General features: G+C 38.8%; 1 protein-coding gene across 1 annotated transcript in view; it reads right to left on the reverse strand.

Moving 5' to 3' along the window:
* Nucleotides 1-9,240: 9,240 nt before the first annotated feature.
* The window catches only part of LOC135101999 (titin-like), a 23,719-nt gene continuing 10,459 nt past the window's right edge, over nt 9,241-22,500 (reverse strand). The window contains exons 9-17 of the mRNA XM_064006627.1: nt 21,428-21,931; nt 17,836-19,680; nt 16,860-17,423; nt 14,030-14,593; nt 13,184-13,705; nt 11,214-11,734; nt 10,849-10,858; nt 10,092-10,583; nt 9,241-9,609 (exon numbers count right to left, since the gene is read on the reverse strand). Of these exons, the coding sequence (XP_063862697.1) occupies nt 9,382-9,609; nt 10,092-10,583; nt 10,849-10,858; nt 11,214-11,734; nt 13,184-13,705; nt 14,030-14,593; nt 16,860-17,423; nt 17,836-19,680; nt 21,428-21,931 (5,250 nt within the window). The 3' untranslated portion in view covers nt 9,241-9,381. The remainder of the gene's footprint in view (nt 9,610-10,091; nt 10,584-10,848; nt 10,859-11,213; nt 11,735-13,183; nt 13,706-14,029; nt 14,594-16,859; nt 17,424-17,835; nt 19,681-21,427; nt 21,932-22,500) is intronic.

Here is a 22,500-nt window from a genome sequence, read left to right on the forward strand (position 1 = left end):
CTAGCGACTTCTTGTGCTCATGGACACAGCAGCATGATGAGCGCTGTGTAACAATTGTTGTAGTTTTAATTTCAGATGAGTTGTTCTTATTGTGATGGTGATGAGTATTCAGGAGCTTATCTTGGGGGAAGGCGTTGAATTATCCACCCGTGGATTGTTTCGCAAGATGTTGCAAGCCAAGCCCCGCGCAAACACCCAATACATTATGAATAACACTTAGGAAGATGAAGATGTTCTTGTTATGTGTCTTGCCGGAGTCGCCTTGCTTTCTTCTTGCGAGTGTTCTCTCAAGATGTAAAAGAAATAACATTTTGGTTTACCATCTGTGTGTAATATGTGGAGCAGCGAGGCTTTGTGATAAGACCGGCCACACTGTATCGGGATTGGCCTCTCTGGGGTGGGTAAGTCTTATACTGTTACTCTCTCTCTCTCTCTCTCTCTCTCTCTCTCTCTCTCTCTCTCTCTCTCTCTCTCTCTCTCTCTCTCTCTCTCTCTCTCTCTCTCTCTCAAGGTTGTGTGGCTCAACAGAAATATATGTTTTACTTATATATTCTATTTATTCATATATCTACGAGTATTTATGTTGTCTCTTTATTTATTTATTTGTTTATTTATTCATTTTTAGTTATTAGGATCCAAACAGGAAACCAAGCATTTCATAACAAGTACAGTCACATTTATCGTATTCCCACAATTGAGAACCGTCCCTCCAATCCTCCATTCCCTGCCTCGCGCCCCTGGTGATGGCGGCGGGTTTAGGGTTCTCTGCGCGTGACGTAACAGAATCGAGACGAGTCCCTACTGTTATATTGTTAGCACACTTCCAGACACACCATCCTTTATGCTGTTGTAACTGAAAACGAAATGGTTGTGATTGTTGATATTCAAGCGCAACAGACATTTAGTTTAGCAGAGTAACAGCTTATTTTATAGCTATTTTATGGTAATTTTTTTTTTTTTTTTAAGTTTTGATTTTAAAGATAACGAAATTTTTGTGATTCATTATAATCTGTTTTAGGCATACCGTGTGAGTTCGTCACATCCACAACAAAGCTACGAGGGCAGGCATCTAGGAATGCCAATATAATGCGTCAATGACTCCCGGCCACCTCTTCGGTAAACCGGAGTGGCCTTGCGTCATGCCGGCCAGAGTGACCTTGCGTTATGCCGTAAAGTTAATATATTGGGTTCAGTTAATTCCCTAAGGTTAAGGTGTGAAGTGAAGCCAACAATTCCTCGTTTGACAAAAAATATTTCATCCTCGAGTACAGAAAACACTGCGTCACAAAATCCAAAGTGGGTTTTATTAACAGGAAATGCATCATCACCACTGACGGCAATGATGGAAATAACAGCAGTCACAAAAAAGGTCGCATGATGTGCAGCACTTGCTGATATGAAGATAATAAAGAAAATCACTAACGGTGAAAGATGAGTTAGAAAGATGAATAATTCTGTGTTTGCAGCTTATTGGTGAAAGCTTTCCGCACAGAGCCAAACAACGCCTTAATGTTTGTTCCGACGAAGGCTTCACGAGTGCCACCTGAGACCACACTCACTAAGAATTAGGTTGTAGGCATTTAAATGTTGCTGAATAAAATAAAAAGTCTAGTTAACTTTTCGTAATGATCATTTCTAGTTACTGTACGATAATTCATTCATATTTATCGGTAAAACATCGAGGAGAGCTTGAAAGCGTTGTCACTACAATGTGAGTAGTTACCTAATCTGGAGGCGAAACTTCCAGACTGACCAGGCTTATCGATAGACGTAAGATAGTTATGCATTTGCGTATGTGCATATGCAAATGCAGATTTTAGCCATTTTCTAGGTTGGATTGTGTATTCATAACTTTTTGTTTTTTTTTGGAATATTCATGGAAAAATCGTGGATATTATTAGTAAATAATACTTGTTATTGTGCTTTCAGTCTTAATTATTCATAAATCTCAAGATATAATCAGAAAAGTCACTGACAGTAACGTGTTTACGGCTGCCCAGTGTCCAGGGTGCAGATGGCTAGGACCTGAGCCCTTGACTTGGTCAGGGAACGCTGGACAGCCGTGCGTGATGGATGTGCGTTAAGTGATTCTGTCAGCATATTGTGTTCCGTGATGTAAACCTTAATAATAAGGCTTGACTCAGTGACACGTCTTGTGGAAAGCAAACCTTTGGGAAATTAATGAAAAAAATAAGTCATGCTTCTAAACTTGTTATGTTAAGATGATTACGTTATTGATCATTCCTGTAGTAAATAATTATTTCCTTGCATATGAGTGCATATTTAAATGCATATCTTATTAGTTTTTACTGCTTATTTAGCTATTTGTTAGTTTGTAATTATCCTTAGCTTATTTATTGCCATAAAGAAACACACACACACACACACACACACTTTTAATAAATGCATTTCTTTGTCCCTCTTGAACCTGTGGCAATGCATTTCGTCATTTCTTTTAGTTAGAAAAATTGTTTCCTTTTATTTTCGTGTATTTCCGTTTAACCTCTTTTAATATCCTCTATTTTTTTTTCTTTTCTGATTTTTTCTTCAGCCTGTACCACCCTAGTTCTATTTTCCTCGCTATTCACCTGTTCTTAAAATTTTTTTTTTCCACGTATTACAAAAATTGTCGCATTTTCATTGTATATTTTCCTTTATTTCCTCCACTTTCCTTTGCTCCATGCTCCTATCAACATATCTCTTGTTTTTTTTTCTCAGTATTGTTATTATTATTATTATTATTATTATTATTATTATTATTATTATTATTATTATTATTATTATTATTATTATTAATGTTGTTGTTTTGTCTGCAGTGTCATGTATATATATTTTCACTTTTCTCCCCGAAAACTAGGGGTGCCTTTCCTGTCTTTATTTATTTATTTTATTTATTTTTTTAAGTTTCTCCTTCTTGTGTTCATAGAAATCGTTTTTTCGTCACATTCTCTTTCTTGACTTTCTTGTATGTCTTATCTATTTTCAATACCCATACAAAAAGCACCTCATAGTTACATGGTTTTTTTCTTAAAATTGTCATGTTTAGTGAAAGTACTACATCTTATTTCTTCTCTAATTCCCTCAGTTTCAGGAGTTTTATTATTTTTTCTCTTTCTATTGTTGATTCACAAAATAACCTCCTTGCCCCATCCACTTTCCGCGCTAACAATTCTACCTTACAGTTCTTGATTTATCAGGCAAGAATCATATAATTTACGCAGAGATATTATTAGGTGTGTAATTTCCTATCTGTCTGTAGTTTCTGAAATGGCGAGGCAAAGTAAACCTTGTGGTGCTCAGTGCCTCAGTAACGCCGTTCCTTCTTCTATCTATCGAACACAACCGTTAGTCAACTATCTCCACTTCACTGACACCGAATCATCCCTCTCCCTTATATTTAACATACCCGTGCTCTACTTCTAAAAATCTTAACTGGAAATATCACATCTCATCGCTTGCTAAAGCATCATCACTGAAGTTTGGTGTTCTGTATCCGCCAACCTCTCTCTTACTTACCGATGCTAACTTTATACAGTGGTTTTATTCTTCTTTTATGAGTACAACACGCAGGTATGGGGAGAATCCAGTCACTCAGCTCTACTAAATAGAGTAAGATGGAGACCAAAGCTTTACGCCTGGTTAACTCCCTCTTTGAATCCAGTCTCTCGCTCACCAGTGTTGTGTTGCATCCCTTTGTAGCTTCTACCCTTATTTCCATGGTCGCAATTGGTCTGCACTTCATAACTTCTGTCTCCCCCTCACGCGGTCTCGCTGCGCAAGACTCTTCACTCACCTTTATTCTCTCCATCTCACTAATGCAAGAGTTAACCAATAACCTCAATCTTCCATACCTTTTACTGATAATTTATCGAAATTTTTCCCCGTTTCTGTTTTACCACCTTATGACGAACTGTTCAGTATAGGAGTATCAGAACATCGCCAGAACTCAGTTGACCTCCGATTCTGGTAGATGTCTGTTGTTTCACCCTTGGGAGCGGCAGTTTATTTTATTTATTTATTTATTTATTTACTTATTGTGTGTGTGTGTGTGTGTGTGTGTGTGTGTGTGTGTGTGTGTGTGTGTGTGTGTGTGTGTGTGTGTGTGTGTGTGTGTGTGTGTTCTTGACCACTCTACACACAATATAGTAAAATTAAATAGCTCAACGCGGGATAAGCTGCTCAAGCATTTAGACATTCTAGACGGGAATAGGATCTGACGCCCCTCCAGCCAGCATCGCAGGAGTGTGGTGTGTGCGGTATGTGAAAGATATATACTGTACATCAGTATTTCCCAACCTAGGGTAAATTTTAGGATTTCAGGAGGGGAAATCTATTGAGGGAAATAAAAAGACTAGCTATTGACCAACAGAAAAAAAATCTCATATAAAGTGGCAGTTGCCTTTCTTTAAGTATTTTATACAGATATAAATCAAAGTTTATGCTACGATTGCGTTTAGTAGTGACTATGTACATTTTGGTCGAAATTCCATAATTTTGTGGTCACTCTATGAAGGGTGAAATCCGAACAGGTGAACTGGTTGAAAGGGGAAGAGACAGAAAGAAGGTTGGGAACCATTGCTGTACATAATATATCTCTTTATTAAAAAAAAAAAAAATAGTGGCGTAAAATCAAGACCGAGGCATGTCACATGCAATGTCTGGAGATAATGTGAGTTTCATGTTCTGTAAAGACATCAGTAGGAATTCTGAAACTGCACGAATATTGTCAAGCGGTGCTATGGGACCCCATTGTTGCGGCACATTAAAATCAGTCAATCATTAATTCATCCAAGATCAAGCTGGGAAAAAAATGTTACTTAATGTCCTTTGTAGTCTGGTTGTTTCTCTTTCAGTGACAAAAATTGTGACTTTGTGAGATTTTTCCTTCCATGAAACGATGTTAATCTGTGATGGTAGGTATCATCAGTTTACTCAGTGTTATGGTTCCAGCAGCAAAACGGTAGCTACCTCTGCAAGCTAGGCATCTCGCAAAGCAAGTCTGCTGTGCCGCCTGTGTAGCTGGGAACTGTGGTGTACCCTGTGACCCTTCCCAGTTGCCAGGCCCTGATTGGTTGAATTTGAGATTGCAGTCCAAATAGTGAGTTCTGTCATGAAATAAAAAAAAAAAAACAGAGGATCGAGGGAGCCGACCACAACATTTGTGCCCCACGGGCCGATCCACAAAGCCGCAAGGATATCAATGTGAGCGGCGGTGACGTCGTAGAGGTAGTAACTCAACGCGACGTATCGCGAAGGTTTTTTTTTTTTTTTTTTATTTAGAGCGTGAAATGCTTTGGAATTTCTCTTTTTTAAATGTATATGAAAATAACTTCCTTTACAAGAAAAAAAAAATGTTATCTCCACCTCAGGACCAGTCCTGGGGACAATTCTCTTTGTCCTTAGGACTGGTCCTACCCAGTCCACTGATTTGTGGAGATAACTTTTCCCTATTATCAATGAAACAAATGATGTTAACAAAAACATATACATTGTAGGTACCATGTTGTCATATCGTCTAATCCGCTTTACTGATTAGACATGCAGGAGTTCGTTATCTTTGTAATGCATTGACTGATACATTAATGCCATTCTTTCCCGTCATGTACAACAATCAACTCAATTATAAGGGCAGCAAGAAGAAACCCGCGATGGAAATACAGCTCGAGTACGTAGATATGCGATGCCACGGCTGCCTCGTGATTGGCTGATGTCTTTGTGAAATTATATAATGATTGGCAAGTCTGATGACGTCATGTTTGCGCTCGTTCACTCCCGAAGGTCTCCAGCTTAACGCAGTAGGATGGCAGTGAAGGGTTTAGTGTAAAGACAACGTAGCCGGCTAATAAATGTGTGGTCAAGGGAACTCCTTATGTAATACAGAATAATCGGGTTATGTACAACGTTGCATTTGGCAGCGTGAAAGTATTTAGATGATTTGAGAGCCGAAATATTTAGAGTGTGTTTAGTGGGTGTGATGATTGTGCGTAGGGAAAAAATTAAAAACGTGGATTCCTTGCAAATGATGGCATTAACTAGGCGCGTATATAATAGACTCCCGGAACATGAGTATTTGACGTTATCAGAATCGTGGTCATGAATGTGAGACTGGCACATTTGATGAAAAATTTTAACCATTTAATCTGAAGTGGGAATGTTGACACCCGATATAATCATAAAAAATAAATAAATAAATAAAAATTCTATCTATCTATTTATCTATGCATCAGGTTGAGATTTCCCGACTTTCCCTTAAATGGATGCAGCCGAAACTTTGTTGGTATAAAAATACTTGATAGAGGGGTCCCAATCCCTTCCCTCTGTATTTTAGTCGCCTTTTATGATGCCCAGGAATGCAGGAATACAGAGACAGTATTATGACAGCAGCGGAGTGTGCAGCCAGATCCTTCCCCATACCACAGGACAAAGGGAATGATAAATATGAGATAGATGATTGAATAATTGAACTGTTCAGAATAATATTGTTAACCCCGAAGATAGTGTAGACCTAAAAGAAAGTTAACGAGAAATAGTTCTAATTATTTCCTGATTAAGATATGTAATATTGTCAACTGACTGCACGACACCAAGACTTCCCTCTCATTTCATGGTGCTGCAGCAGAAAACAGCTGAACCACCAGCTGTGCTCGTCTTGTTCTGCCATGAATCTAAACAACAGATTCGTGTTGAAAGATCCCTAGGGTGAGCAGAGCCAACAGATGCACCACCACAAAAATCTCTCTCTCTGTCTCTCTCTCTCTCTCTCTCTCTCTCTCTCTCTCTCTCTCTCTCTCTCTCTCTCTCTCTCTCTCTCTCTCTCTCTCTCTCTCTCTCTCTCTCTCTCTCTCTCTCATCACACACACACACACACACACACACACACACACACACACACACACACACACACACACACACACACACACACACACACACACACACACACACACACACACACACACACACACACACACACACACAAATTTAAATCAGGTATAAATTTATCTCTGTAAACACCTGATCTCTGATAAAACAAACTGACGGGTCAACAGCCAAACTGTGTGTGTGTGTGTGTGTGTGTGTGTGTGTGTGTGTGTGAGAGAGAGAGAGAGAGAGAGAGAGAGAGAGAGAGAGAGAGAGAGAGAGAGAGAGAGAGACGATGCTAATTAATTAACCAGAAAAAATGACAGAGAGAGAAAGAGAGTGATGTAGAGAAGTAAAGAGGCATGCTTATACTAATGACATAAAATTAATGACATAAACGTGACAAGTGTGGTCAAAAGCCATGAAAAATGGTGAAGGTTATGAGGAGAAAAGTAATTACAGAACAAAAAAAAAAAAAAAACGCAGTGATGATAGTTGCATTTAAGACATCTGGTGGGGGAGATAGCGGATGGAGACAGTGGTGGTGGCGGGACACGTATGTATGTAGTTGGGCGGGAATGAGTCACTAGCTAAACGTGGAGCCGCCTAGACGCGCCACCTACCTGTTTGCGGTGCGGCACTTTACAGTTCATGTTGGGAGGTGCCATGAACGCCTCAGGGCGCCGCGGGAAGGGAGAAGGGGAGGTATACCTGGGTGCGAGGGAAAGGTAAAGGCGGAAGAAAAAGAACGGGGAAGGCACGCGCGGGCGAGACCAAGACGTGCACATGTGAATAAACAAATAAATCAGTTACAGAATTACTTTAAGAACTTCCACCCACCGCCGCAGTTTGCTTGCTTTGGTGGGTCTGTTTTTGGGAGCACATCTAGGAAGCACAAGCATTATTAAATTAAACTGTTCAGGTGAATCTCTCTCTCTCTCTCTCTCTCTCTCTCTCTCTCTCTCTCTCTCTCTCTCTCTCTCTCTCTCTCTCTTTCATGCAATAACAGCAGAAACGCTTTGCCGGAGCTAAAGTTCATAATTAAAGTATATAGCAAGTTTGTGTGTGTTTGTGTGCGTCTGCGTGGGTTTGTGGACAGGCACTAAATCTCGGCTACCTCGTTTTGCGAGGACGTCGTGCTAGTGAATAGATAGAAGGATATTGCAATGGGAGAAATATGGCAGTACTCAGGCCTCCGTTCTAGAGGTGATGGTGGTGGTGGTGGTGGTGGTGGTGTGAAGTATATTGCACACAGCTGGACTTCATATGGAGGAAAGGAAGGAAGAAGCCAAAGATTTGCGTGAGTGTGTGCGGGGGCGGTGTTGAGAGTGCATCCAGAACACTGCTAATGAATCACTGCACTGAAGATGTGTGGAGTGTTGCTCTGAATGTCACGTTTCCACAGTTGTCCCTTGTGTCGTACCACCAGCATTGGATTGCATTGCTGTATTGTTGTTACCAAGTGTATCATGGTTCGAATTAAAGCTGAGGAAATCAGTACAGTTTTCCAGGAAAAGTATGAATTTTAGAATGAGTTTTCATCGTGTAATGTGTCAGTTGTTGATATAGTGTGTGTGTGTGTGTGTGTGTGTGTGTGTGTGTGTGTGTGTGTGTGTTAGTGAAAGCTCTAAGGACCGTCACCATACATGTATTGTTGTACATGGCACAAATGTGATGACTGACAGGACTCCAATTATGAATACATGTTGTATATATATATATATATATATATATATATATATATATATATATATATATATATATATATATATATATATATATATATATATATATATATATATATATATATATATATATATATATATATATATATATATATATGTAATAATGTGGTACTATGAAAACGTGTTAGTATAAGGCATTCACATTACATGAAAAGAATATTCTGTATCCATAACACTGGTGTCAATTCCATGATTCCATTACCACAGCGAAAACAACCCAGTCATGTATACAAACTAAAGAAAGAGTGATTGGTAACTATTTAAGTGACAGTGGAGCTTTGGGCATTTTCTGGCAGGCTGAGGTCCTGGCTCGCAGCCCTGGCTCACTACCACCCACCACCTCCATGTTAGGCCTCCCCGCTTACCTACTATTATAGCCTATTGTTGAAATCCGCACTCCAGATTTATGCTTGTTTCTCCTGAGATTGCTTGTACAACGTTTCGCTCAGGCGTGTATAGTGTTACTTAGTGACTGCTAGCTTTTGCACTGGTCTCTTTATACTTGCAAACTACATTGTCGTCTTTTTCCACCAAACGTCAAGCTGTCAGGAATATTTCACTGGAACTGTTTTTTTTTTTTTTTTTCCTATGAGGCAGTTAATCTATCAGCTTTGCAAAGGATTTTGGAGTCATTTAGTACATTGGCAACATAAGTTTTGTTTCTGAAGTGACATCATACATATATGCCAAATATAAAAATGTAGGTAGCGTAGCCGTGCATCATGTGCCTACTCTCCTCGTCCAATATGCCGGCGTAGTCACTGGTGAGGTGCTCCGATTACCCTTTCCTTGGGATGGTGATCATGAGGATACCCTCCGAGGACATGACGGCTGAAATGTTCTCTATGATTGTATCGTCATAGAGGGAGAAGCGGCGCCCAAAGCTGAAGGTGATGACAGGGCCGGTGCCACCCTTCTGTCGTTTCCCTGTGCCGCTCACCACCACTTCCTTGCCCTCCAACTTCACCGTCACGGCCCCAAGGAAATCACACGCGTCAATCACCACCTGCAGAATGGAATGGCTTGCTAAAATAACTAATTGTGTGTGTGTGTGTGTGTGTGTGTGTGTGTGTGTGTCAGAGAGAGAGAGAGAGAGAGAGAGAGAGAGAGAGAGAGAGAGAGAGAGAGAGAGAGAGAGAGAGAGAAATGTTGAATACTGAATAAACCGATCTAATATTCGCATTTGCCCATCAGCACTGGTGAAGCGGGACTGTTACCTGTCTGGCAGAGAGGGGGAAAGAGAGAAGGAAAATGATGGAGCATATGATAATAATAATACGATCATCCTATACATCTCCATATATATATATAATATATATATATATATATATATATATATATATATATATATATATATATATATATATATATATATATATATATATATATATATATATATATATATATATATATATATATATATATATATATATATATATATACACAGAGAGAGAGAAAGAGAGAGAGAGAGAGAGAATGTTTCCCTACCGTTTTCAGTGTCTCAGTATCATTGATGGACACGGCCTGATTTTCATTCTTAGGATTCTCCTTTCGGAATTTTCTGTAGGCGGTGAAAGAATCCGTGCCGGTAACCTTCACACTGAATTTCTTGATGACGGTAGTGATGGAGCCCTGGAAGTCTTTGACGGTCTTTGCGAATGCAGGATCACTGAAGAAAGGTCCTTTCTCGACTATCTTGATAACATTGGTGGTGGTGCTTTCTTGGGACTCCTGTGTCGTGGTTGTACGTGTTGAGGTCACTGTCTTCTTGATAGATACCGAAAGGATACCTTCAGAAGATTTGACGGCCGTAATGTCGTCGGTAGTAGCGCCTTCAGGCAGGCAGAAGTGACGGTTAAAACTGAAGGTTTGGATTGCACCAGTGGTTGTTTTGCGTTTGCCTTCACCTTCGATCACCAGTTCGCGCTCCTCAACCCTCGCTGTCACGCTTTCTGTGAAGTCACTGACGTCAATGACAATCTGAAAACCAAGTCATCAGCTCATTATTATTACTATTATTATTATTATTATTATTATTATTATTATTATTGTTGTTGTTGTTGTTGTTGTTGTTGTTGTTGTTGTTGTTGTTGTTGTTGTTGTTATTATTATTATTATTTTTATCATTTTTACCATCAGCAGGTAAACGGTAATTACTATATTCCAGAGTTGGTTTTGGTTTCAGGTTCAGGTGACTCAGTGGGAGAAGTGCATTCTCGTCTTTAGATGCCTAGTTTTGACTAGCGCAAAAGGTGCTTTAACAAAATTATAAAAAGTGGAAAGTAAAATTTTAAACAAAGACGAGTAAGAGAATAATGCAATGAATATGGAGAAACAAAAATGTGTAGACTATGCAGCTATCAGATATAAAAAAAAAAATATATATTGTCATCGGCATCAAGAAAAAATGTACTTGGATAGGTCGTGTGATGCCACATCAGACAATAAGTTCAATTTACTGTGACATTTCCGGAATAAAAAATTGAAAGGAGGCGTCCATGTTCGAACTGTAGATATATTAATCATTTAAATACTTTCTGAATGACTGCTTATAGTTTTGCAGGAAACATTGGTTGTAAAAGTTATTGTGAGAAGGTTAAGGGAACTTACCTTTTTCGTTTTGTCTGTTTCCTTTTCTGAAACAGCCTGATTTTCATTTTTGGGTTGGCCTTTCGATACTCTCTGTAAGTTGTGTAAGCATCCTTAGTGATTTTCAAGTTGAACTTTTTGATAACAGTTGTAATTGCTTGTTCAAAGTTTTTGACATCTTCAACGAAGGTCTGGTCCTTGAAGAATGAACCTTTAGTAGTTATGGTGACGGTCTTGGTCGTCTTAGTAGTGGTAGTGGTTGTTTTCTTTGTTTCAGTTTGTTGCGTATCAGTAGTGTCCTTTACTTGGGTGACCTTCTTAATTCTCCTGATGATGGTTATAATGAGGATTCCCTCAGAAGACATGACAGCCGTGATGTCGTCAGGAGTTACGTCTTCAGGGAGAGAGAAGCGGCGGTTGAATCTGAAGGTCTGGATAGCACCAGTCTCAGTGGGTCTCTTGCCTTCACCCTCGATGACCAGCTCGTGCTCCACGACCTTCACCGTCACGTTCCCAAGGAAGTCACTCACGTCAATCACGATCTGAAATAAAAAAGTTAGTAAAACCATTACATTTGGTGCTAATTGAAAGGATCTCCCTGTTTTTTTTTTTTCTGAAGACTAAAAGTAATGTGCAAAGCAACACAATTAAGATTAATTTTTTGCAAATACATGACAGTTCTATAGCAGGGCTCTCAAAACTGAGGAAGTTCGCTGCTGGGTCAGTGAGGTCACTGTCATGGGCACATAACGAACAACGCCAGATATCTGGGTCAGTGGGATCAGTGCCATGGGTACGAAATGAACAACGCCAGACATAGTGTTCTGGATCAGTGAGGTCACTACTCTCCCACTTGAAACTAATGCATTCAAATACCAGATCTCTTAATTTGTAACACTTTACTTTTTGCTAATTAATTTAATTTCCCTTTATATATTCACATTTTTTAGTGAATTTTAATTGTTTTTTCGTACCTCATTTTTGTTATTATTATCATGTTAGTTCCTTTGGACATTCTGCAGCGGCGCCATATCACCACGATGTTGTGATGCGTAAAGTTTTTAAGTCAGTCAATTACAGGAAGTTAAAATAAAAAAAAAAGTCAAAATGGTCAAAGCATCCATCTTGTGTTGCTCATAATGATTATCAGCTATACGATATATAGGGATAATTATTGTTCTTCTACATTTTTTAAAATGTGCTTTTCAAAAGAAAAGATCACTGAGTAAGACCAACTGGTGACATGCAGCAGCTATGATATCACAAAGAAGCACACATTGTGCCAGCTGTTCCTGCCACACTCAGATGTTTCTACCCCATGAACATCAGCTCTCTCTCTCTCTCTCTCTCTCTCTCTCTCTCTCTCTCTCTCTCTCTCTCTCTCTCTCTCTCTCTCTCTCTCTCTCTCTCTCTCTCTCTCTCTCTCTCTCTTCTTCTCTCTCTCTCTATATATCATATATATATATATATATATATATATATATATATATATATATATATATATATATATATATATATATATATATATATATATATATATATATATATATATATATATATATATATATATATATATATATATATATATATATATATATATATATATACATATATTATATGTATATATAATATATGTATATATATGTATATATGTATATATAATATATGTATATATATATATATATATATATATATATATATATATATATATATATATATATATATATATATATATATATATATATATATATATATATATATATATATATATATATATATATATATATATATATATATATATATATATATATATATATATATATATATATATATATATATATATATATATATATATATATATATATATATATATATATATATATATATATATATATATATATATTATTTTGAATACTTTCTGAGTGGATACTTATAATTTTGCAGAAATGATTACTTGCAAAAGTTATTGTGAGAAGGTTAAGGGAACTTACCTTCTTTGTTTTGTCTGTTTCCTTTTCTGAAACAGCCTGATTTTCATTTTTGGGGTTGGCCTTTCGATACTCTCTGTAAGTTGTGTAAGCATCCTTAGTGATTTTCAAGTTGAACTTTTTGATAACAGTTGTAATTGCTTGTTCAAAGTTTTTGACATCTTCAACGAAGGTCTGGTCCTTGAAGAATGAACCTTTAGTAGTTATGGTGACGGTCTTGGTCGTCTTAGTAGTGGTAGTAGTTGTTTTCTTTGTTTCAGTTTGTTGCGTATCGGTAGTGTCCTTTACTTGGGTGACCTTCTTAATCCTCCTGATGATGGTTATAATGAGGATTCCCTCAGAAGACATGACAGCCGTGATGTCGTCAGGAGTTACGTCTTCAGGGAGAGAGAAGCGGCGGTTGAATTTGAAAGTCTGCATAACGCCAGTTTCAGTGGGTCTCTTGCCTTCACCCTCGATGACCAGTTCGTGCTCCACGACCTTCACCGTCACGTTTCCAAGGAAATCACATACGTCAATCACGATCTGAAATAAAAACAAGCCTTATGACTGAATCATTGTTGTGGAATTTCTTTCAGTTTTAAGTGTAAGAACATACTTTAAGGAAAAATTAAACATGCTAGACGTAGACTTTCTGGGAAATTTTGGGATTAATTTTGAAAGACAACCATTTGAGAATTTCTGTTCTGTTGCAAAAAAGGCACTGACATAGCTATTTGCATAAGTGTCGTTATTGATCTGGATTCTTCTGGCTTGTAACTCTGATTGTTTGTTTTTTGTCAAAGTGTACTATGAATTTGAATATATGGAAGGATTACTTCCTTACTGTTTAAAATATAATTCACAAACCTTTTTAGTGGTGTCAGTGTCCTTCTGTGAGACAGCTTGATTTTCGTTCTTGGGGTTCTTCTTGCGGTAGTTCCTGTAAACGGTGAAAGCATCTTTTTCGGTGGCAGTCAATTTAAGCTTTTTGATGATTGTAGTGATGGCCTCCTGGAAGTCCTTAACATCCTCAACGAAGGTCGGGTCATTGAAGAACGGACCTTTGGTAGTAATGGTGACAGTCTTGGTGATCTTGGTAGTTGTTGTTGTAGTAGTTTTCTTAGTGACGTCCTCCTCTGTGGTGGCAACTTTCTTAGTTTCAGTTTGTTGAACATCTGTGGTGTCCTTCTTTATTTGAGTGACCTTCTTAATCCTCCTGATGATGGTTATAATGAGGATGCCCTCAGAGGATATGACAGCCGTTACATCGTCAGGAGTTACGTCTTCAGGCAGAGAGAAGCGGCGGTTGAATTTGAAGGTCTGGATGGTGCCAGTTTCAGTGGGTCTCTTGCCTTCACCCTCGATTACCAGTTCATGTTCCACAACCTTTACTGTCACGTTCCCAAGGAAGTCGCACACGTCAATCACAATCTGAAATAACAATAGGTTCAAGAAACTTTTATGTTAAGGAATGTGCAATATGAGTGTTGATTTTTAAACTAATGGGTTGTGTTTGTTTATCTGAATGCCATTTGTTTTAGAACAAGCTTCTGAACATGAGTGAACGAAATCAAAGAATTAGAATTTACTGCAAATCAACATGATTACGAAAATTTACATATATATATATATATATATATATATATATATATATATATATATATATATATATATATATATATATATATATATATATATATATATATATATATATATATATATATATATATATATATATATATATAATGCAAACATTTTACTGTCTTGTAATAACAGGTTATTAACATGATCACTTACGCTTACTGTAATAATCAAGAGGATGATACTGTAAGAATCTTACTAACATAAAAGTGTTGTTTCCCTTAACATTCGCAGAACACTTGTAGTTTCTGATCCTAGACTTTTATGGCTAGTGACTTGAAAAAAATAAATAAATCATATTGTAAATCTTCATTTTAATTACGAGGGATGAATGATTGGTTTTGAGCCTTATCCAGAAAACTATATAACAGGTAAATTAAATTTAATCAACGTAATTTGCCTAGTGTCATTATCATGCTAAGTTCCTTGATGCAAACACTTCGATTTCTTTTGCAAGGTTCTGGAAGTTAATATACTTGACAGATGTGAAAATAGAGAAACTCATTTACCGGTCTGTGATCAGCTGTGTTCACTCGGAAATCCATGCTAATATGATGAACACACTCAAATATAAAGATGAAGACGTTCCTTCTTATACCACGGTCAAATGCAGGAGCAGAAAATTCAAGCCTGGTAGGCAGAGCCTTGTAAATAATCCAAGGTTTTAACAGGCCATCAACTTTGCCTTTAGGTTGATTATGGAGGGTCAGAGACTGTCATCTCGTCAGATTGGACATATCCCTAGAGCGAGTCAACAACATTCCGAAGAATGGTCTTGGTTTGTCAGAAGTATGTGCTCACTGGACGCCACATCTTCTAGCCAAGGAACAGAAGTGCACATGATGCACACAGTCCACCAGCAATTTTGAAGCCTGAAGCTGATATGAAAAATTCTTTGGCTCGATTTGTTACCATGGACGAGTCCAGGGTTCACCACTACCAGCCTGAGACAAGAGAGCAGTTGAAGCACACTTTCTCTTCCACTCCAAATGGGGTCAAGATCATGTCCTTAATTGGAAAGATCATTGGGTTCATTTTCTGGAATTCATGAGATGTGTTGGTGGTGCATTATTCTCAAAGAGCGAAAATGTCTATGGACATTATTACTGATACGCCTGTATGAGAACATCCAGGACAAGAGGCCAGAAATGGTGACACAGAGAGATCTTGTTCCATCCGAGCAGTGCTCTGGCTCTTATCTCGGTGGTGATGATGACGAAAATCCATGACTGTGGCTTTCATCTTTTCCCTCACCCGCCACACTCACTAGCCTTTACATTTTTTGACTTCATCCTGTTCCTTAACTTGAAAAAAAAATCTAGCTAGACATTGCTAGGCCACCAATTAGATCATGAAGAAAGTGGATGGCCATTTCAAGGTCCGAACTAAATATTTTTATTATATCAGGATTCAGGCACTCCACTGCCAGTGGAAGAAGTGTGTAGACTTACAGGCAGATTATGTTTAGAAATGAATTAATTAGAAATTTAGTAATAATAACAACGATAATAACAATACTGTAACAATAATAGTAAAGTATTAAAAGATTTACTTCATCAACCATATTCTCAAGGCTCAAAACTCACCAATTCACCCATGTATGATGCCATTTTCATCACCTTATCATATTATAGGTACGTATATAGTTTTGAAGACACCTGTATCCCTCTTCATTTCCATATCAAATCTAATGAAGCTGTCAGTTATAATAGATTTTTTGTGTTGTTCAAATACTGCAAGAATTTTTGTGCTGGCAAGGAATATGATCAGATGGACTTCCTCCTGATTCTTTTTTATGATGTCTTAATGTTGACTTGTATTCTTTTATTTTATTTTATTTATTTATTTTTTATCTTTTATTTTTTATTTTTCCATTGGTACTTACCATTATCTTCATTTGGGAATCATTCAGATATACTAACCCCAAGTCTCATAGAGGTTTGGTCTCCTGGATCCATCTGGCTTGTGATTAGCAACTCTGATTATATATCTTAATTTTTCTGAATGTATTATGAATACAAATGCGAATATGCATAACATAACATAATTCACAAACCTTCTTAGTGGTGTCAGTGTCTTTCTGTGAGACAGCTTGATTTTCGTTTTTGGGGTTGTTCTTGCGGTAGTTCCTGTAGACGGTGAAAGCATCCTTCTCGGTGGCAGTTAATTTAAGCTTTTTGATGATGGTAGTGATGGCCTCCTGGAAGTCCTTGACATCCTCAACGAAGGTCGGATCATTGAAGAACGGACCTTTGGTAGTAACGGTGACGGTCTTGGTGATTTTGGTGGTTGTTGTTGTAGTAGTTTTCTTAGTGACGTCCTCCTCCGTGGTGGCAACTTTCTTAGTTTCAGTTTGTTGAACATCTGTGGTGTCCTTCTTTATTTGAGTGACTTTCTTAATTCTCCTGATGATGGTTATAATGAGGATACCCTCAGAGGATATGACAGCCGTTACATCGTCAGGAGTTACGTCTTCAGGCAGAGAGAAGCGGCGGTTGAATTTGAAGGTCTGGATGGTGCCAGTCTCAGTAGGTCTCTTGCCTTCACCCTCGATTACCAGTTCATGTTCCACAACCTTTACCGTCACGTTCCCAAGGAAGTCGCACACGTCAATCACGATCTGGAATTTCGTGCAATTGAAAGTTACCTCTGAAGCCTTGAGACATGCGTAGTGAAATAATCTATAGGAACAAAAGGCGTTTAACTTAAATTACTTACAATTAACAAAAAGTTGATTAGTATTGTAATGATTTTGATAAAACATCATGGTCATTCTGATTCATTTGAAATATATTTGGAGCGGCATGTTATGTAAACTTAATTTTTATCATGTTTTTTGTCCTTTCCTCTCCCTCTCTCTCCATGCCATATAAAAACACGAAAATTCTTTTATCTTTAAAAGTAACCAAATAGTTTATTGCTTAAAAATGCCACAGGAGAGAGAGAGAGAGAGAGAGAGAGAGAGAGAGAGAGAGAGAGAGAGAGAGAGAGAGAGAGAGAGAGAGAGAGAGAGAGAGAGAGAGAGAGATTACCTTTTTAGTGGTATCTGTGTCTTTTTGCGAGACGGCTTGGTTTTCATTTTTGGGGTTGTTCTTGCGGTAGTTCCTGTAGACGGTGAAAACATCCTTCTCAGTGACCGTCAAGTTCAGCTTTTTGACGATGGTGGTGATTGCCTCCTGGAAGTCCTTGACATCCTCAACGAAGGTTGGGTCGTTGAAGAACGGACCTTTGGTAGTAATGGTGACGGTCTTGGTTATCTTAGTTGTTGTTGTTGTTGTTTTCTTACTGACATCCTCTTTGGGTTCTTTCTTTGGTTCTTCAGGAACTTTCTTGGGTTCTTCAGGAGCCTTCTTGGGTTCTTCAGGGGCCTTCTTGGGTTCTTCAGGAGCCTTCTTGGGTTCTTCAGGAGCCTTCTTGGGTTCTTCAGGAGCCTTCTTGGGTTCTTCAGGAGCCTTCTTGGGTTCTTCAGGAGCCTTCCTGGGTTCTTCAGGGGCCTTCTTGGGTTCTCCAGGGGCCTTCTTGGGTTCTTCAGGGGCCTTCTTGGGTTCTTCAGGAGCCTTCTTGGGTTCTTCAGGAGCCTTCTTGGGTTCTTCAGGAGCCTTCTTGGGTTCTTCAGGGGCCTTCTTGGGTTCTTCAGGAGCCTTCTTGGGTTCTTCAGGAGCCTTCTTGGGTTCTTCAGGGGCCTTCTTGGGTTCTTCAGGAGCCTTCTTGGGTTCTTCAGGAGCCTTCTTGGGTTCTTCAGGGGCCTTCTTTGGTTCTTCAGGAGCCTTCTTGGGTTCTTCTGGAGCTTTCTTGGGTTCTTCAGGAGCCTTCTTGGGTTCTTCAGGGGCCTTCTTTGGTTCTTCAGGGGCCTTCTTGGGTTCTTCAGGAGCCTTCTTGGGTTCTTCAGGAGCCTTCTTGGGTTCTTCAGGGGCCTTCTTGGGTTCTTCTGGAGCTTTCTTGGGTTCTTCAGGAGCCTTCTTGGGTTCTTCAGGAACCTTAGGTTCTTCTGGGGCCTTCTTGGGTTCTTCAGGAGCCTTAAGTTCTTCAGGAGCCTTTTTAGACTCTTCAGGAGCCTTCTTGGGCTCTTCAGGAGCCTTAGGTTCTTCTGGAGCTTTCTTGGGTTCTTGAGGAGCCTTGGGCTCTTCTGGAGCTTTCTTAGTTTCTTCAGGAGCCTTGGGCTCTTCAGGGGCCTTCTTAGGCTCTTCAGGGAGCTTTTTAGGTTCTTCAGGAGCCTTTTTAGATTCTTCAGGAACCTTCTTAGGCTCTTCTGGGGCCTTCTTAGGCTCTTCAGGAGCCTTTTTAGGCTCTTCGGAAACCTTCTTAGGCTCTTCTGTGGCCTTCTTAGGCTCTTCAGGGGTCTTTTCAGGTTCTTCATGAGCCATTTTAGGTTCTTCAGGAGCCTTCTTAGGCTCTTCTGGGACCTTCTTAGGCTCTTCAGGGGCCTTTTTAGACTCTTCAGGAGCCTTTTTAGGCTCTTCAGGGGCTTTCTTAGGCTCTTCAAGGGCCTTCTTAGGTTCTTCTGGGGCTTTCTTTGGTTGTTCTGGGACTTTCTTTGGTTCTTCAACTGGAACTTTCTTAGGTTCTTCCGGAGTAGGAGTCTTCTTAGCTTCGACTTCTGTTATTTCCTTCTTGATTTGGGTTTCCTCTTTTGTGACCCCTGATGAAGTCACCGTTTTCCTCTTGATGATGGTGATGATGAGGATTCCCTCATCAGTCATGACGGCCGTAACATCATCAGGATTCACATCATCAGGCAGAATGAACTGACGGTTGAAACTGAAGGTCTGGATGCCACCACCCTCTGTGTGCCTGTTGCCTTTTCCTTCCACTGTCAGTATCTGTTCCTCCACCTTCACTGTCACGCCGCCGATGAAGTCACATACGTCCATGATAATCTGGAAAGTATTTGTTATTCTGGAGAATATATGTTAACTTTTGAAAATATATATCAAATTTTCTTCATTAACTTCTGATACCTTTGTGGCCTTGGCTCTAATTTTCAGTCTGTGGAACACCATCTCTCCTCTACTAAAGCTCATCTCGTTTTCCTCTTTGAAATGCAGGTGTCTGAAGCAACTGATAGCAGTCCCCTATCTCTTTCCTCCTACTTTCTGTACACTTCTTTTCAGTCCAAAGCTGGATGTTGTGTCTATGTGTACAACGACATAACTTGCTCTCGCGCCTAAGCAGTTAAATCTCCCAAGATTTCTACCATCTGACTACGATGACACTCTAACTCTCAAAATAAATTCATTTGTGCTGTATAACTCACCTAACTCCTCAATGAATTACACAAAGTAAAAGACTCCTTAGTGTGTTTGAGAACTACTTGATAATAAAACCAATCTTAATGCCTACTTTTGGTTTCTATGACTGGATTTTATTTTCAGACAAGGATATGTTCACATCGCACGGTATCCATTGCTGTTGTTGTTGTTGTTGTTGAGAAGGAGAAACTGCTGTTCTTAGTGAGCTATGAAAGCCCTGACCCTATTGTAGCTATGAATGTTCCATGGTTCTTAATTGCAAACAATTTTGCTTTCGAAAATGACCAACTAGCGCTAAGAAGTTCTTAGCCCACTAAGATAATCATAGAAGGATTCGAGAATGCGGCCCCAGAAGGACCTTGTAACCTGTAATTGGGCCTTGTACTAAGTTGTGTATGTGGTGACTTAGGGAAGCTCGTTGAAATCAGAGGAGCTGTGAGAGTGGCAGGATTTGTGGTCGTAACAATATATATATATATATATATATATATATATATATATATATATATATATATATATATATATATATATATATATATATATATATATATATATGTGTGTGTGTGTGTGTGTGTGTGAGATTTACCTACGGTCGGTATATATATATATATATATATATATATATATATATATATATATATATATATATATATATATATATATATATATATATATATATATATATATATATATATATGTGTGTGTGTGTGTGTGTGTGTGAGATTTACCTACGGTCGTGTGCTGGTCACCCAGCCAATCGTTCCCTTACGGAAAGAGCTCTGAGCTCATAGTGACCGATCTTCGGGTAGGACTGAGACCACTTACACACCACACACCGGGATAGCAAGGTCACAACCCCTCGGGTTACATCCCGTACCTACTTGCTGCTAGGTGAACAGGGGCTACACATTAAGAGGCTCGCCCATTTGCCTTGCCACGCCTGGGATTCGAACCCGGGGCTTCTTGGTTGTGAGCCGAGCGTGCTAACCACTACCCTACACGGTGTGTGTGTGTGTGTGTGTGTGTGTGTGTGTGATTTCGGTCAGGTATTATGGTTGGACAGCAATTGAAAGGTTTCCATAACATATATCTCTCAAGGACTAAATACTTCAATGAAATAATGAACTTTACTATATGAATATCTGGACTGGGTGGATTCTATTGGCAACATCATTCATATGTACACGTGCCCTCACATACTTGCATGCACACATAAACAGACTCACACGCACTTATTGACAAACAAATAAAGAATAAGTGAGAAAAATTTGTGAATGGTCATAAATGATTTGAGAGAGAGAGAGAGAGAGAGAGAGAGAGAGAGAGAGAGAGAGAGAGAGAGAGAGAGAGAGAGAGAGAGAGGGGCAGGCGTTACCTTCTTGATAGTGTCTGTTTCTTTTTCTGAGATCGCTTGGTTTTCATTTCTGGGGCTGATCTTCCTTTTGTTCCTGTAGGCAGTGAAAACATCCGTCTCGGTGACCGTCAAATTGAGCTTCTTGATAATGGTCGTGATGGCTTCCTGGAAGTCTTTGACATCTTCAACGAAAGTTGGTTCATTGAAAAATGTAGTTTTCGTAGTCGTAATGGTGACGGTCCTGGTTGTCTTAGTGGTGGTTTTCTTTGTTTCAGCGGTATCCTTTACTTGGGTGACCTTCTTAATCCTCCTGATGATGGTTATCACAAGGACTCCCTCAGAGGACATGACAGCTGTGATGTCGTCAGGAGTTACCTCATCCGGCAGAGAGAAGCGACGGTTGAAACTGAAGGTCTGGGTGGTGCCAGTTTCCGTGGGCCTCTTACCTTCACCCTCGATGACTAGTTCGCGATCCACGACCTTCACTGTCACGTTCCCAACGAAGTCACACACGTCGATCACGATCTAAAAAAAAAAATTAAAAGTGTTTATTTGCAAAGAGTATTTTCTAAAGAACTCCTCTTTTAATGGTGAGTGGAGTATTTTCACAGTTTTCAGTTTTCGCCTGCTGGCGACAGAGGCATTCACTAGATAGTCCTGGCGATGTGTTTCAAAGGCTATATCATGGATGCATTTCATAAACTATTTTGTAGTGATATAAAATATCACATAGCACATTTTTTTTATAAATGAAATGAAATTATAAAGATTAATTTTAAAAATCCGATTATGAATGTTAAACCGAAATTAGTATAACTGTTAACCAAGATCCCAAAGACGAGACACCTTTTATTTATGTGATTCACTAAAAGTCGATGAATTAAAAATAATAGAATAATCACAAAATAAGAAGAATATTACGAGTAAAAATATAGAAATATCGTGTCGTGTCGCAACAGCTGAACATGGCAGTTAATTGACGTCATCAAGAGAGTGTTTGGGTCACTTTGTGTGTGTGTGTGTGTGTGTGTGTGTGTGTGTGTATATATATATATATATATATATATATATATATATATATATATATATATATA

The sequence above is a fragment of the Scylla paramamosain genome, chromosome 1 (genome assembly GCF_035594125.1).
Source record: "Scylla paramamosain isolate STU-SP2022 chromosome 1, ASM3559412v1, whole genome shotgun sequence".
NCBI classification, from domain to species: domain Eukaryota; kingdom Metazoa; phylum Arthropoda; class Malacostraca; order Decapoda; family Portunidae; genus Scylla; species Scylla paramamosain.